Source organism: Tiliqua scincoides, chromosome 3 (genome assembly GCF_035046505.1).
Source record: "Tiliqua scincoides isolate rTilSci1 chromosome 3, rTilSci1.hap2, whole genome shotgun sequence".
Taxonomy (NCBI): Eukaryota; Metazoa; Chordata; class Lepidosauria; order Squamata; family Scincidae; genus Tiliqua; species Tiliqua scincoides.
Window position 1 is genome coordinate 143,484,227 of NC_089823.1, and position 13,423 is coordinate 143,497,649.

The window sequence follows — 13,423 nt, forward strand, 5'->3', positions numbered from 1 at the left end:
TTGAGTGTGGTGTAGCATACAAAAGTATTGTCATATAAATAGAATTACATCCTTACATTGACATAGCTGTTTTCTCAGGCCTTGTTCATATCCTGCCAAGAATACGAACAGAAGTCTTGGGCAGAGAACTTCCCTACCTGCCTCAGGCCATTTTTATAAGTCTATACTCCTGTTACATGCATTGGGTAATAAAGGTATCCAGCCAGTGCTTGATTAGAAAGATATGCCAAACTCTATGCTTCAAAAAACTGTTACATGTTCTGTGAATGTAACTAGTTTCAAGAAGGCATAAACCTGCGGGGGGGGGGGGAACCAAATTATTTGTGCACTATTCTTATTGACCTCGCCGAAGTGAACTTGTTGTCACTCTGAGCTCATGTAATGCCTTTGAGTCAGTTTTGTTTGCTAAATGGTTTGTGTGCCAACCTTGGCAGTGTTGAAATTACGGAGGGGGCAGAGGATGCAAGTCCCCTTTAGTTTTTATAATGGCCCCCATATCTTTTTTTTTTCCTTTGAAGACTATGGAGGGGGGTACAACTGCTCTAAAACTGAGTGGACTTTCAGACTACATTAAGAGCCCCCCAACTCCTCTCTCCACAACTCAAGTCCTACCTAGCTGTAGTCTATTTATGTATTGTAGATCTTGAAGTGACGTGAAGCCTAAGAAACAATGAATTTTCCTTGTCTCTTTGCAGTTGACAGTATGTAACTTGCATAAAAGTACATTTCATGTGATTAAAAAAATTATACCAGTGTATGTTCTATATTGTACATAAGATATTGGGCACAGCCCCTGGAATAGGAAATTATTTCTGCTAGCTTTTTATGAAACTATTGGGTCTGCCTGGAAATCTGAGCTTGGCATGTTGCAAAATTGCCCAATAGTGAGAGTCCCACACCCATCCTCTTGAGAACTTTCAGAGATAAGTCAAGAGAAATATGAAGAACCTATAAGTTCAAAAAGAAAAGTCCTTGAATAAGCAGGAAGCCACTAAAGCAGATAAAATGGAAGATCAAATATTTAAAAGCAGCCAACAATTGCTTCACTTTGGCCGGCAGTGATAAGCCTCTCAAAATTTTGCAGCACACTTTTCCTGAAATTGCCACATACATTTGTTTTTCAGGCCTGAAACACACCACTTCAGTGGGTAGGAAAGGCATAACTTAGCCCATACCACCACCAGATGTTGGTGGGCTGCACAAGCCATCCTAATATGGAACAATGGTTATGTGGCAAATTAAATTCAGCCAATGGCGGCGGATGCCCATGATAGGTTAGGTGTATTCAGATCACAGCTGTTACACAATGAATTAGCCAAGAGAATAGACTTCTGGAACAAACAAGATCAATGTGGCCAGCAACAAATCTATCCTTGACTATTCACAGAAGATAGGTCTATTGATGGATGTCCACCATGACAGTTAAATTGATGTTCCTTGTTTAGAGGTGGTATCTTGTCTGTATTCTACATGTACAGAGAAGTCCCTCTACCTGATCATCACCATCAGACACAGAGAGGGAGGGCAGGTGGGCAAGGAGAGAAAGAAACCCAGAGAAAGGGGCTCTGAAGACCATCTTCATTCTTGGTTAAACTGACATGGAAGTAAGCAGTCTTACAGCGCAATCATAACTGGCGCTGGAGCAAGCAGACCAGTGGGCCTGTATCCAGTGCAAGTTTCAGGGGGCCACAGGCTTTCCCCTTACCCCAGGGAGAGCCATTGCAGTCCCAATGGGTCTACTCGGAACTGTACCACCTCAATCGGCAGCACAAATCGGAGGAGCCTGGCACTGCCCTGGACTGCCCAGGAACGGGGCTAGGTTTTGGTGTAACTGTGGGTCCTGGCTCTGCCTCCCGCTCCCCGCCCACCCCTGGGAACAGCTGCTGCCTGCCCACCCAGACCCCAGCCTAGAATGCCTCCTTCTCACCTCCTCCCCACCCTCCCCATGCCCCCTCCAGATCCTCATGCCAACTGAGCTCAGCTAGCGCAAACCAACCCTCCACGGGGCCTGCGTTGGTGTGGGGAACTGGTGTAATGTGTTCTCTCTGACTGGGCTCAGTCAAATCTAGCAATTTCATTCTGGCCCAGCTGAAGTTCCTATGCAGTCTTCAAAGGCAGCACCACATACAATGCATTGCAGTAGTCTAGAACAAAGGTTAACAAAATGCTGAAGTCAATGGTCAAGCTCATTCTGGAAGAATCACAAATGATGTACCATGTATGTTGGTGCAAGTTGCTTTGTGCTACTGATGCCACTTGGGCACCACGAGAGAGATCCAGTCCTAATGGCACCCCCATACTGTAAACCTGATCCTTTAAAGCAAATGTAATCCCATCCAGAATAGACTGCCAGGTCACATGAATCACCTGTCACCAATACCTCCATCTTGCCTGGACAGAGCTTCAGGTTATTGGCTGTTATCCAGTCTTCAATGGCTTAAAACATCTGTTATTTCAAATGAATCAGATGAAAAGCATGAAAGTGCTGGACGTCACCAGCATACTAATACCACCCCAAATTTGAAGATTAGCTTTTGCAATAGCTTCATGCAGATGCTATGAGACACAAGACAGTACAGAAGACAAGCTGCAGAGAAAATGTCTCCCAGGAGCACCTTCTGGGAATAACTACCCAAGTAGGAATGGAACCATGGAAACATAGTGCCCCCAATTCCCATCCCAGATCGTGGGTCATGGTATCAAAACTTGATGGGGGAATAAAAGAAATTTAGCAGGTTTACATGCCCTCATTCTACAGCATAAGTCATTCATAGAGTAACCAAGGTCATTTCAGTGCCAAAACTAGGACAGAATCAAATTGAAATAGATATGCCTTACATCTTCCTTCTTCCAAAGAGCAAGGCCTAGTAAACAGATTTTGCACCAATCAGATGCCCTTGATTTCTATTAACTAAATTAAAATGCTCTCTTCCTTTGTTTCCATAAAGTTACCATTGAAATAAACATTTGCTATGGAACATGCATGAAACTCTTTACCCAGGAAACAGAGGGGATTTCTGGTAAGAATTCATGGGTCAATGACTTTATTTGATGTGTTTAATACAACAGCTAGAGCTACAACAGCTAGAGCAGGCAATTATAAATGAACAGCTCTTCAGGGGAAAAAACACACATTAAAATTCAAGTATTTGTATTTCAAAAGGTATTTGAGAGTTTTATATTTATTTTGAAAGGGAGACGGTATGATAAATAGCACTGTACAATTTTACCAAGACAAAATGATTAGGGATGACATAAAAGGATGGAAAAGCAAAGGTATGTTCAGTGATACATTAAGGCACAATCCTAACCTTGTGTTAGGCTGGTGCAAGTCCTAACCGAGGAGGGTTGCAAATGTGCCGTAAAGCATGTTTGTGCCTCCTTGGGAGCAAGCCATGCCAGCACACAGAGCTGCACTGGAGCACGGCGGCTGCATCCAGCCTCTGTGGTGGCTTGTGCCAGGAAGGTTGCGTCGGCTGAGCTCGACCAACACAGGGGGCAGGGAGGGCAGGGAGGAGGCAGGAAGGAGGCATTCCAGGGTGGGGAGTGGGAGGTCAAGCTGAGACCCAGTAGTTATGCTGGATCCCAACCCCATTCCCCAAGTAGCACGCAGCAGCTTCAAGTCGCTCCTTTCTCCTCGGACCTGTGCTACCTCCTGAGGTGGTGCAGGTCTGAGAAGACCCATTGGGGCTGTGGTGGCTTACCAGGAGGAAAGGGGAGGAGTTTCCCCTTGCCTCCGGCTGAGCCAATTCTGGCCCCAACCTTGTGCTAGATACAGCGCTGGCCTCCTGGCCCACCTGTTCCAGTGCAAGATTGCGCTGCACATGTATTGCTTTCAAAATATTTCAACAATATTTCAACACTGACAAGAAACACTGACAACACCATTAAGCAAATTAAGAGAAATGTGGCTTAAAAATTATGTTTTGTTTAACTTAGTTTATTACTGCTTGTTGGAAAGATTTTGCATAGAAATAATTACTGTTCATAAATACTACAAAAGTTATGCATAAAGGTTGTCTGGAAGATTTTATAACTCAACTGAAAAATAAAATTTATACAGTATTTCATTACATTAAAAAAGCATATTCTCAGTACCGTTTCTGTAAGCTGCAAGATTGGGCAGCTGCAACTAAGGTCCCACAAAGCATCCCTTGGTGCTCCAGAACTGCCCCATGCAGCATCCATAGAGTTCCTCACACTCCCTGAAGGGAGTTGCAGGGAACACAGATTTGCAGGGATTGGGGGGGAGAGAGAGAAGCCGATCAGTCCTGTTTCAGAGGTCAAGATGAAAACCCAGCAGATGGAAATCTTTCTCCAAAGGATAGCTATTTTCATCCAGTACAAAATGGCTCTTAATTTCCAAGAGATAGGATGCTTTAACGTCTGTGACCAATGAATGGCACAGTTCTGCTACAATCATGCCATATGTTGTATCTAAAGAAGGCTCTGCAAGAGACCAAGAATGATATAACCATCATTAGGATGACACTTTTCTATTTTATGAGCTTCAGTTTATTGGTTCTCATCTAGTCCACAACAGTTCAACACATATGCAGCTGCCTGACCAGATGAAAAGCAGTGATACAGCTGGGAACAGCATAGAACTCTACTCCCTGGATACATTTTCTAGTACAAGTGTAGGAAAATTAGTTGTGATGGGACTTGACCCTCCACCCACTTTCCTTTAAAACCAATGTGGAGCATTTTGTGATTTGTAATAGATTCATATGTAATGAATATTAACAAAACAGGCAAGACGATTCACAGCTATCTAATACAGGGTGACCCAAAAGTAGGTGGACAGTAAATGATAACATTTATTCCACCTACTGTCCACCTACTTTTGGGTCACTCTGTATTTTAGAACAAGGCAAGCATTTTAGACATGTCACAGAAACACGGCAGCGGTGATGGGGGAAAGCCGGCCACTGACACTAGAAAGCATGAAGATGCAGGGCCCTCTCCCATGGTCCCTACTTAGCTAAGTAACTACTCTTAATCTGTGTCTCCACAGTGAAATCTTGAAATAGATACAGTTCTTAGAAGTAAACATGAAGTCAGGCATCGCCCTGCCTAAAGCACCAAAAATTCCTGCCAATAACATTTGGGAAGTAGCTACAGGTAGGTTTTGACTACTGGATGCATTTCTGTTATACAGAAAATGCTCCCCCACATCAGACTTGTGTCCAAAACTTTGTTACTAGCAGCATTTATACAGTGCATTTCAAGTGTTCAAAGTGACTAAGGGCACAATCCTATGCTTGTCTACTCAGATGTAAGTCCCATTATAGTCAATAAGGCTTACTCCCAGGTATGTGGCTAGGATGGCAGCCTAATATACATTATCTCAGTAACCCTTGCAACAGCTCTGTCAAATAGGCCAGGATTATTACTTTGACATTACAGATGGAGTGTCTGAGGCTGTCTAAAGCCACTTACTGAAGTCTCTGGCAGAGGCGAGAATCTGAACCTGAAACTGCCAAATTCTCAGCCATTCTGCTATCCGAGGTCTTGCAACAGTAGTTGTCTCAAATATAGAAGAGGGATAATACGTGTGCAACATTCTGAAGAAGGTGTGCATGTGCTTAAGAAGGCAAGTCTCCCTTTGAGAAACTCTTCCTGCAACCTCAAGTTGGAGAAGAATTGGGAGCCAAGATATTCCCAGTGAAAGTCCCATTTCATATAACGAAATCATGAATAGTCCCAAACCTTTGGCCACAAAGTTTGGTTTGTCTCTTATTACAAAAATACTTGATAATGCATTACCTATGGTCTTGTTCAGCCAGTCTGCTGGAATATTGAGAAACATTTTCTCCATCAGTTCTGACACCACCCGAACAGAGATTTCGCATCCGTCATCCTCGACAGTCATTAATGCAGGCCTACACAAGAAACAGGAAGACGTTTATAAGCACATGCTTAAATTAGTTCAATTTTTCTTATTGCATTAAGCTTGACAACAAAATAGTTAAGCATGTTATCTTCAGCCACATCCTGCTATATGTGGCAGGTCTTTCTTCTGCATTGTCTTTATTTAAAAGGTGCCTGTCTTGATAAAGCAAAAAAAATAAACATAAAGCTTCTTAATCAAAAGAAGTATACTATTTTCCTTAGCTGTTGCTTCAACCCTGAAAGAAAAATAGTCTTGCCTTAGAATGGGCTTTAAAATGCTTAATATTTACTACAGTACAGACGAATATTTTAGTCTGATATTCTAAGTGTGAGCAAGAGAGAGATGTGGAATTTAATTAATTTAATTTTTTTTGCTATTTTCTTCCAGAACCCATGGAGTGCTTGAAAATCAGGGATGTAAATATTTAAAAGGGTGCAAATAAATCACACAAAGTGGAGTAGTGTTCAATTCCCAAAAATGAGAAGCTAGGATGTCTGAAAGTCACACACACGTGTCTGGAAATCCATTTCACAAACTCCAGATTAAGAAGGGCTTATCTGTGAATGTAATCCTGATTTTCTTACCACCTCATACAGAGAGAGGGTGAGGGCATTGCAGGGATCCCTGGGGACTACAACAAGTTTCTGTGCCTCTTCAACTTTGCCTCTTCCCAGAGTGCAAGGGATGCCACATAGAAGGGTCAGGAGGAGAAAAATACCTACCCATGCTTCGGTTTGAAAGTGATTATTCTCCAAGATGAAAAAAAAAATATAAGGCATAATAAAACTTTTTTTTCTTTTTGCAATTCAATCTTGAATATGCCTTCAGACAGACCTTGCTGTTAATCTACCTCCCCACTTCTTAGCTGAAACCCATAGTGACAACCCTGCAAATCATTCAGTATCAAGGTAGGGATTCCCAAAAGCAGAACTTTGCATTTTCTTGGCAACATGAATAGCAGTCAATCATTTATAAGAATATATTGGAGAAAGTACAGAAAACTGCATCCATTCTGCATTCTATATGTTGCCCACATTCTCAGGTGCCAAGAAGACAGAACCTAAAAACTGGCATTCTATATTACTTACTCAGAGGTTACGCAAATCTTCTAGCAGTCTTAGAATAAATACAGGCTCCAGACTCAAAAATTGAGACCTCAAAAATAAATAAACCTCAAAAAGAAATAAGTACAGGTGGAACGTTGGTATCCACTGATACCGAGGTCCACCTTTAAATACCTCGTAACAAGGGGAAAAGCACCAAAAACCAATTTCCTACCTTTGTGCAGTTAAATAATTATAATTTCATTCCATTATTCAGCCCATCTAGTGGCTGAATGCGGTATAGCATCTGTACCAATGCATTCTGGGGTGATAATGGAGAAGCAAGAAACCTGGAAGTGGGTCTTTAAAGCTATTTTTCCACTGATTTGGTATCCACAGATTTTTTGGTTAATCCACTGGGGGTTCCATAACAGAACCCCGAGTGGATAATGAGGTACAACCCTGTATTTTCAAAAACGCATAGATGTGCAAGTGGACCATAAAGTCTCTCATAGGCTTTGGAAAAGAATTAGAGAAGAAAATAAATATACTCAAGCATATCTAACCTTTGCAATCCTTGTGCCAAGGACATTCCCAGCTTTGAAGTCCAGAACACTCGACTAATAGCAGAGCCTAATCAGCCCACTCTCTCTATGCAAGCAATTAACGTGAGCAAAATCAGCTGGCAGCTCCCCACTAATACTTTCAATCAACTTCAACTAAGTGGCAGTTTCAAAGAAAAAAAGCTTAATTTCAAAATTCAATGAATAATTAACACAGGACAGTAGTGTCTAATTATAGCCATATCCGTTCCTGATGGTGTCACTAGGGAAGATTTACACCTTATAAAAGCAACTGAAAAATTCTTTTTTAAAATATTGAGTTACTTTATGAAGACAAACTTCATGTTTTTCACTTTGTGCCTCGTACTACTTCTTTCCTTTGAACTCCTATACCCCAGAGAATTTGGTGGAGCAGGTTTTGGGCTCGCACAATCCCTCCCCTGACCCCAGGCAAAAGGTAGCATTGTATCCTAGAGTAGACACAACTGCAAGTAACAAATGCATTGTGTTCCGGGGGAAAAGTAGTCTCTGAACAGGTCTATAAGTCCAGTTCTGGTGTGCTAAGGCACCTGAAGTTACAGAATAAACAGGTAGTGAGGAAGCGTACTTGTTGAATGTTATTGGGAGGAGCCAACAAGAGGGCCTTACACACCATGGAAAATTAAAGGGCCAATACACCATGCACCTTGAGTGCCATATGTAAGGAAAGCAGCTTGTAGATTTAAAGAAAAACATCAACTCTACAAGATAGCTCAAAGTAACAGGAGTTGCCCATCATAATAATCAGAAGTCAAGTTGCAACAATTAGGCTCTATTTTGTTATGCCAAGTTCTGCAATTTGTTCCTCCACATTTTGAGGTCACCAAACTTGTGACCGTTGTGTGTCAAAAAAGTGCTCCCAGTTCGGATCGCAGCTTACCATTCCACCTTCATGCCGCATGCTCTCTCTGTAGATCTGGGTGCCAGGATGCTCTGGGCAGTCGCATATGTTGCCCAGAGTCCCAGAAGGCTGTGCAACAGGATGTCTGGGCAGATGTGACTGCCCAAAGCAACCCGGTGCCCAGATCTACCGAGAAAGCACATGGTGCAGAGGTGGAATGGTAAGTTCTACTCACGAAGCAGAGGAATTTCCCCAAATTCTGGATCTGCCCCCTAGCCTGGGGAAATCAGTACAGCTGGGCAGACAACACCACAGGGTGGGAAACTGAGTGAGGTGGGGAACTGAGGCAGAACTCAGGGGGCAGAACCTCAGAACTGAGGGGGAACTGAGTGGGGTGGGGAACTGAACAGCACTGAGTGTAGAAAGGATGGGGAAAGCACTGAAAGGGGAAAGGCAAAGAGATTTCCTAACCCTTTCCCTCTAGTGCTCTTGTCAAAATGATCCGCCCTAAGTTGCTTTTCCCACCTCTTGGGGGAGGGGAAGATACAGGTCCCAGTATCTTCCCTGTATGTTTCCCCTGTGGGTGAAAAAGCAACTTGGGGAGGGCAATTTTGACACTGGCGGGAAGAGATTAGACAACTTGTCTTTGCATGCCCTTCCTCCATTCAGACTTGCAGCCTCCAGAGGCAGCTTTTTAACTGAGGAAAGAATCACAGAATGCCACAGAATGCATTGTTTGAGCCTAAGTTCTCCCTGCCAGCAGCCTGCTGCTTATCAACCAAAACTCTGCAACTAAGAAGTGGAAAATACTTCAGATTAGCTCTTAAAAGGCAATTGTTGGCACAACTTGTTTTCTGAACTAAATAAAATTCAAGGAACGCATCAGGATGCTCTCTCCTCCGAGATATCTTAGGATATGCGAGTTAACAGATTTGGATAGACTTCTTTCTTTAGTCATTCTGAGCAAAACCAGCAACCTTTGCAATCTATAGGAAGTTGCAAAACAAGGTTGGAGAAAATGCTGCTATTCTGCTGATTTAGCCTCAAGCTGTTGAAGGACTTTGCTCTTCAACAAGCTTACTCTTTAGGTAGAAGGTTTCGTGGTTGATCTGCACATTAAACTGATCCAGTGGCAGGAGGTTTCCATATAGTGACATCTTCCATACAGCTTCCTCTCCCTACAGTAGCTGCAATTTGTAATGCAATTTGCCATATGGATCCTCCCCATCGTGGAGAGTTCTCTCACCTGCTCCAGAACGAGTTATCTTTCACATGTGTGGAAACTCTCTCACAAATCTGAGGAACTATGCAGCAAGCTGCACTAGACATTACAACTAAGGTAGAAGAGTGCTCATGCAGAAGCCTCCAGCAAGAGAGACAAGGGAACAAAGTGTGTCTTGCTCATTTTAGTGGGAATCAAACACAGCAAGCACCATTAGGTTTTGGGAGGCTTGTCCTGTAGAAATCTTCAATCTAGACACATGTTCAAATCAGACATACAGCTGCTACCACTTCAGGTGTGTGACATGATGTCATTAATCTGATCATCTCCTGGTTGGGGGGGGCAGAGAAGCAGAGATACACTGCACAATGGTGTCATGTCACGTTTGTACTAAATGTTACATGCCTTCAATGCCTAGTTTGTACATCAGTTTTTGAAATACAATTCTCATAATTGTAATCTCTTCTTTCTAATTTATACAGGTTGAGACTAATTATTCGCGTGGGTTCCATTCCAAGCACTCATGTGGATTAAAAAAACGAACTACAGCAAATCAATTTAAAAAACAAAGTTTCTTTGCTCCAGTGATTGAAAAACAGCCTTGCTGACCTTTTGACTCTAAGATAAGAGTCATTAAGAAGACAATCCATCAGCACTTCACTCAGCAATGAAGCTTCACCAATGCAAAATGATCACCTTTCTTTCACGTGCTGGGGGAAGGGAGGGGTCCTAAGGAGAGAGAAGGATTGAGGGATTGTTAGCCTGCTGCCCTCTCTCTCTCATTAAGGAGGCTGTTGTTAAAGGACTGTTCAGTTTTTAAAACTGATTTTAAAGGGATGCATTTTTCCCCTTCTCCAGGGATCAGCACATTCTTTCAGGGTCAAATCCGTGTATAAAAAATCTGTGTATAAATAGGCGGGACCTGTACTAACAAAGTACTTCTGGTTATAGCCTGCAAAACCATAAAAGGATGACATATTCTCATATAGAATCTCTGAAACTTTTATTAAAAATAAACAAGATTTATTTTTTTTTAAAAGATCTTTCGATTCTCAAGAGGCACTCGTAGCAAAAATATTGCCTGTACATTATTCATGGCACATACCACAAAAATTAAAATCTGACTTTAAAAAATTAGAGTGCAAATGGCAATTTCTGATTCTGAACCATCACTCCAGTCAAGAATTTCAGCCCTGGCTGCAGAGTTTTAAATAACCTGTATAAACCCATAAAGGGACAATTATGTGAGCCAGGAAGGAGAAACTAATATAATTTAACTTAATTGTAGCATGCAGTTTCCTAAATGAAATAAGTATTAATCATTATACATGCAGAACAAATCCAATATTTGCCTTTTAGCAGATCAAGGCAGAGATGCTTATTGTCTTGTTAGGTGATAAATGTATTTAAGTAAAAGTTGCTCTCTTAAAAAATGGTGTTGGGAAATACATGAGGTTATACTGTATACAAATTGTCAGGTGTCCCTCCTTACTTGGCAAATAAGTACAACCCCCCCCCCCAAAAAAAAAACAAAACACATGATGAACAAGTTTATCAACCTGCCACTTGCCTGTGTTTACAAACCATGTCACAAATCATTAGAGTCTGGTAAGCTACTCAGAACAAACTGTTACTTCCCCAAGTGAATCTAAACTACATAGTCCTTCAAGTCTTGGGCTCAACATAATTATGGGAGAGAGGGATCGACCACTTCCTTTTGATGCAGTCTCCAAAATCAACCAAGATTTCCTTCTTGAATAAACTCAGTATGAACAGGGTAGATATGAGGGAAAGGGCTCTTACTGGCTGTCCCACTACTAATCTCCTGGAGATTTACTAAAGCCCAAGAGCATTTCTCAGAAGTGTCACTGGGTCCTTTTATTGAAAAGGTTTTTGGTGGTCTGTGGAACATTAGAAGGTGGGGAATTGACTACTGTAGTTTTATCTTATTTATCTTGGAATTACTGTAACCTTTTAGTATGCTGGTCAGATTTTTCCCTGCACTTTGCAGGGAATCTAGGCTAAAATCTAGAAAGACTTTCTTCCATTCTTATGTGTATGAACCCTGATGAGTTCACAATGGCTGATCTGAGATGCCAAAACACTAACAGGGGGAGTAACTATGATAATTTCTCTATATAAATCCAGCCGTTATCTACATAGCACTCATGTTTTGGTGTGCTTATTCAGGAGATATCGCATCTTGTTTACTATACATTTTGGTGTGAGAACTAAAAGGCTGCATGAGATCTTCCATGAGAATACTGAGACTTTTGAATTCCAGTTTCACCCATAGTCCCTCATACACCCCCAAAAACACTCCTGATGAACAGGGTCAACAGAGAAGGGGCTACAACCAAAGAGAAAATTGGCACAATCCAGCATATGCTTGAGAGCACTTTAGGAATAGGCAGGGGCATCTTTGGATCTCATCCTTGTAAACTACAAGACAAGTGTCAGAAGAGAATAAAAACTGCACAGCTCAATTTTTTTCTATAGAAGTTTGCATAATTTATCCCCTACTGCCACCTGGTGGTGATTGGCATTCCTTTTTCAGAAGCTGCTGAAATATTTTTGAGTCTGCGTTTCTCTCTCCAGAGCTGATAGCAGTGAGGGGGAGAGGGAGAGAGACAAATTATTTAAGTTGAGGAAATAATGTGTATTTGTATGAGCCCTGCTGAGTTCACAATGACTGATCTGAGATACCAGAACACTAACAGGGAGAGTAACCGTGATCATTTCTACATATAAATCTAGCTGTTATTTCTATATATAAATCCAGTGCAGAGACAAAAGGATTAAAACCCCTTCCATCCCCTGACTATCTTTCAAAAGAAAAAAGGAAAACACATTGGGAACGCCAGTCATGGAACTCCCAAACACATCTGGCCTGGGTCTCAGTGGACTGGCAGTTTCTAGTTTAAACAAACTGTTGGTCTTACTTAAAATTTAAGAGTGAACCATAATGTGGACAACCAGGAATTGGGGAGACACTGTATTAGTTTTGTCCCTTTTAGGTCCCTTTTAGGGAGAAGGGCGGGATACAAATAAAGTTTATTATTTATTTTATTACCCTGAAAATTCCTATACTTCCACTGCTTGCTATATTGACATATTTCCATCATACTGGGATCCATCAAAACACATTCGTAAAGACAGAGGTTACACCAAAAGAAGAAAATGATGATAATACAGAACAAATTAGGCACCAATGCTTTTCATATTACAGCACTGTACCTCTTTGCAACATTCCAGCTTACGCTAGGATCGCATATCCAACGATCACATGTGGTCACGTGGTTGTTGGGAGCACATACCCCCACCCTCTGAACGTGAGGGGAGCTCTGCTCCCCTCGGCTCCAGAGGGTTGTCTGAACCTCCCAGAGGCAGTGCACGTCCGAGTGCTGCTTCTGCAAGGCTGAGACTCAGGGAAATTGGAAGTCATGTGAGAGACACGATTTCCCTCAGCATCCCCTTCCCTGTGGAGGGTTCGTATTGCTCAAGTGCTGCTTGATGGGGATCATGGTATCGATCCCCGTCATTAAGTGGCGCACGACTGTATAATATTGTTCACTGAAAGCACGAGACCCTACATTCTCTCTACAATTTGGGTGTTTTGGTTCAGTTGAATAACTAAATTTTGGTTAGCTATAAACCACTATAAAAAACATTTAGTTTTTAGTTTAGTTATAGAGACATAACAAAACACACACAATACGTTAACTTCCACCGCCTTCTTCTTTCAACTGTTTTCAATTATAACCACATTATAACATTTCAAATTTGGACAACATGCTTTCCTCTTTCATCCAGTTTCAT

At 41.8% G+C, this 13,423-nt stretch overlaps 1 protein-coding gene across 4 annotated transcripts in view; it reads right to left on the minus strand.

The window, feature by feature from the left end:
• Window positions 1-3,040: 3,040 nt before the first annotated feature.
• The window catches only part of SHLD2 (shieldin complex subunit 2), a 46,159-nt gene continuing 35,776 nt past the window's right edge, over window positions 3,041-13,423 (minus strand). For all 4 annotated transcript variants that reach the window (XM_066619911.1, XM_066619912.1, XM_066619910.1 and 1 more), the window contains exons 8-9: window positions 5,770-5,885; window positions 3,041-4,449 (exon numbers count right to left, since the gene is read on the minus strand). In XM_066619911.1, coding sequence (XP_066476008.1) covers window positions 4,277-4,449; window positions 5,770-5,885 — 289 coding nt within the window. In that variant the 3' untranslated portion in view covers window positions 3,041-4,276. The remainder of the gene's footprint in view (window positions 4,450-5,769; window positions 5,886-13,423) is intronic.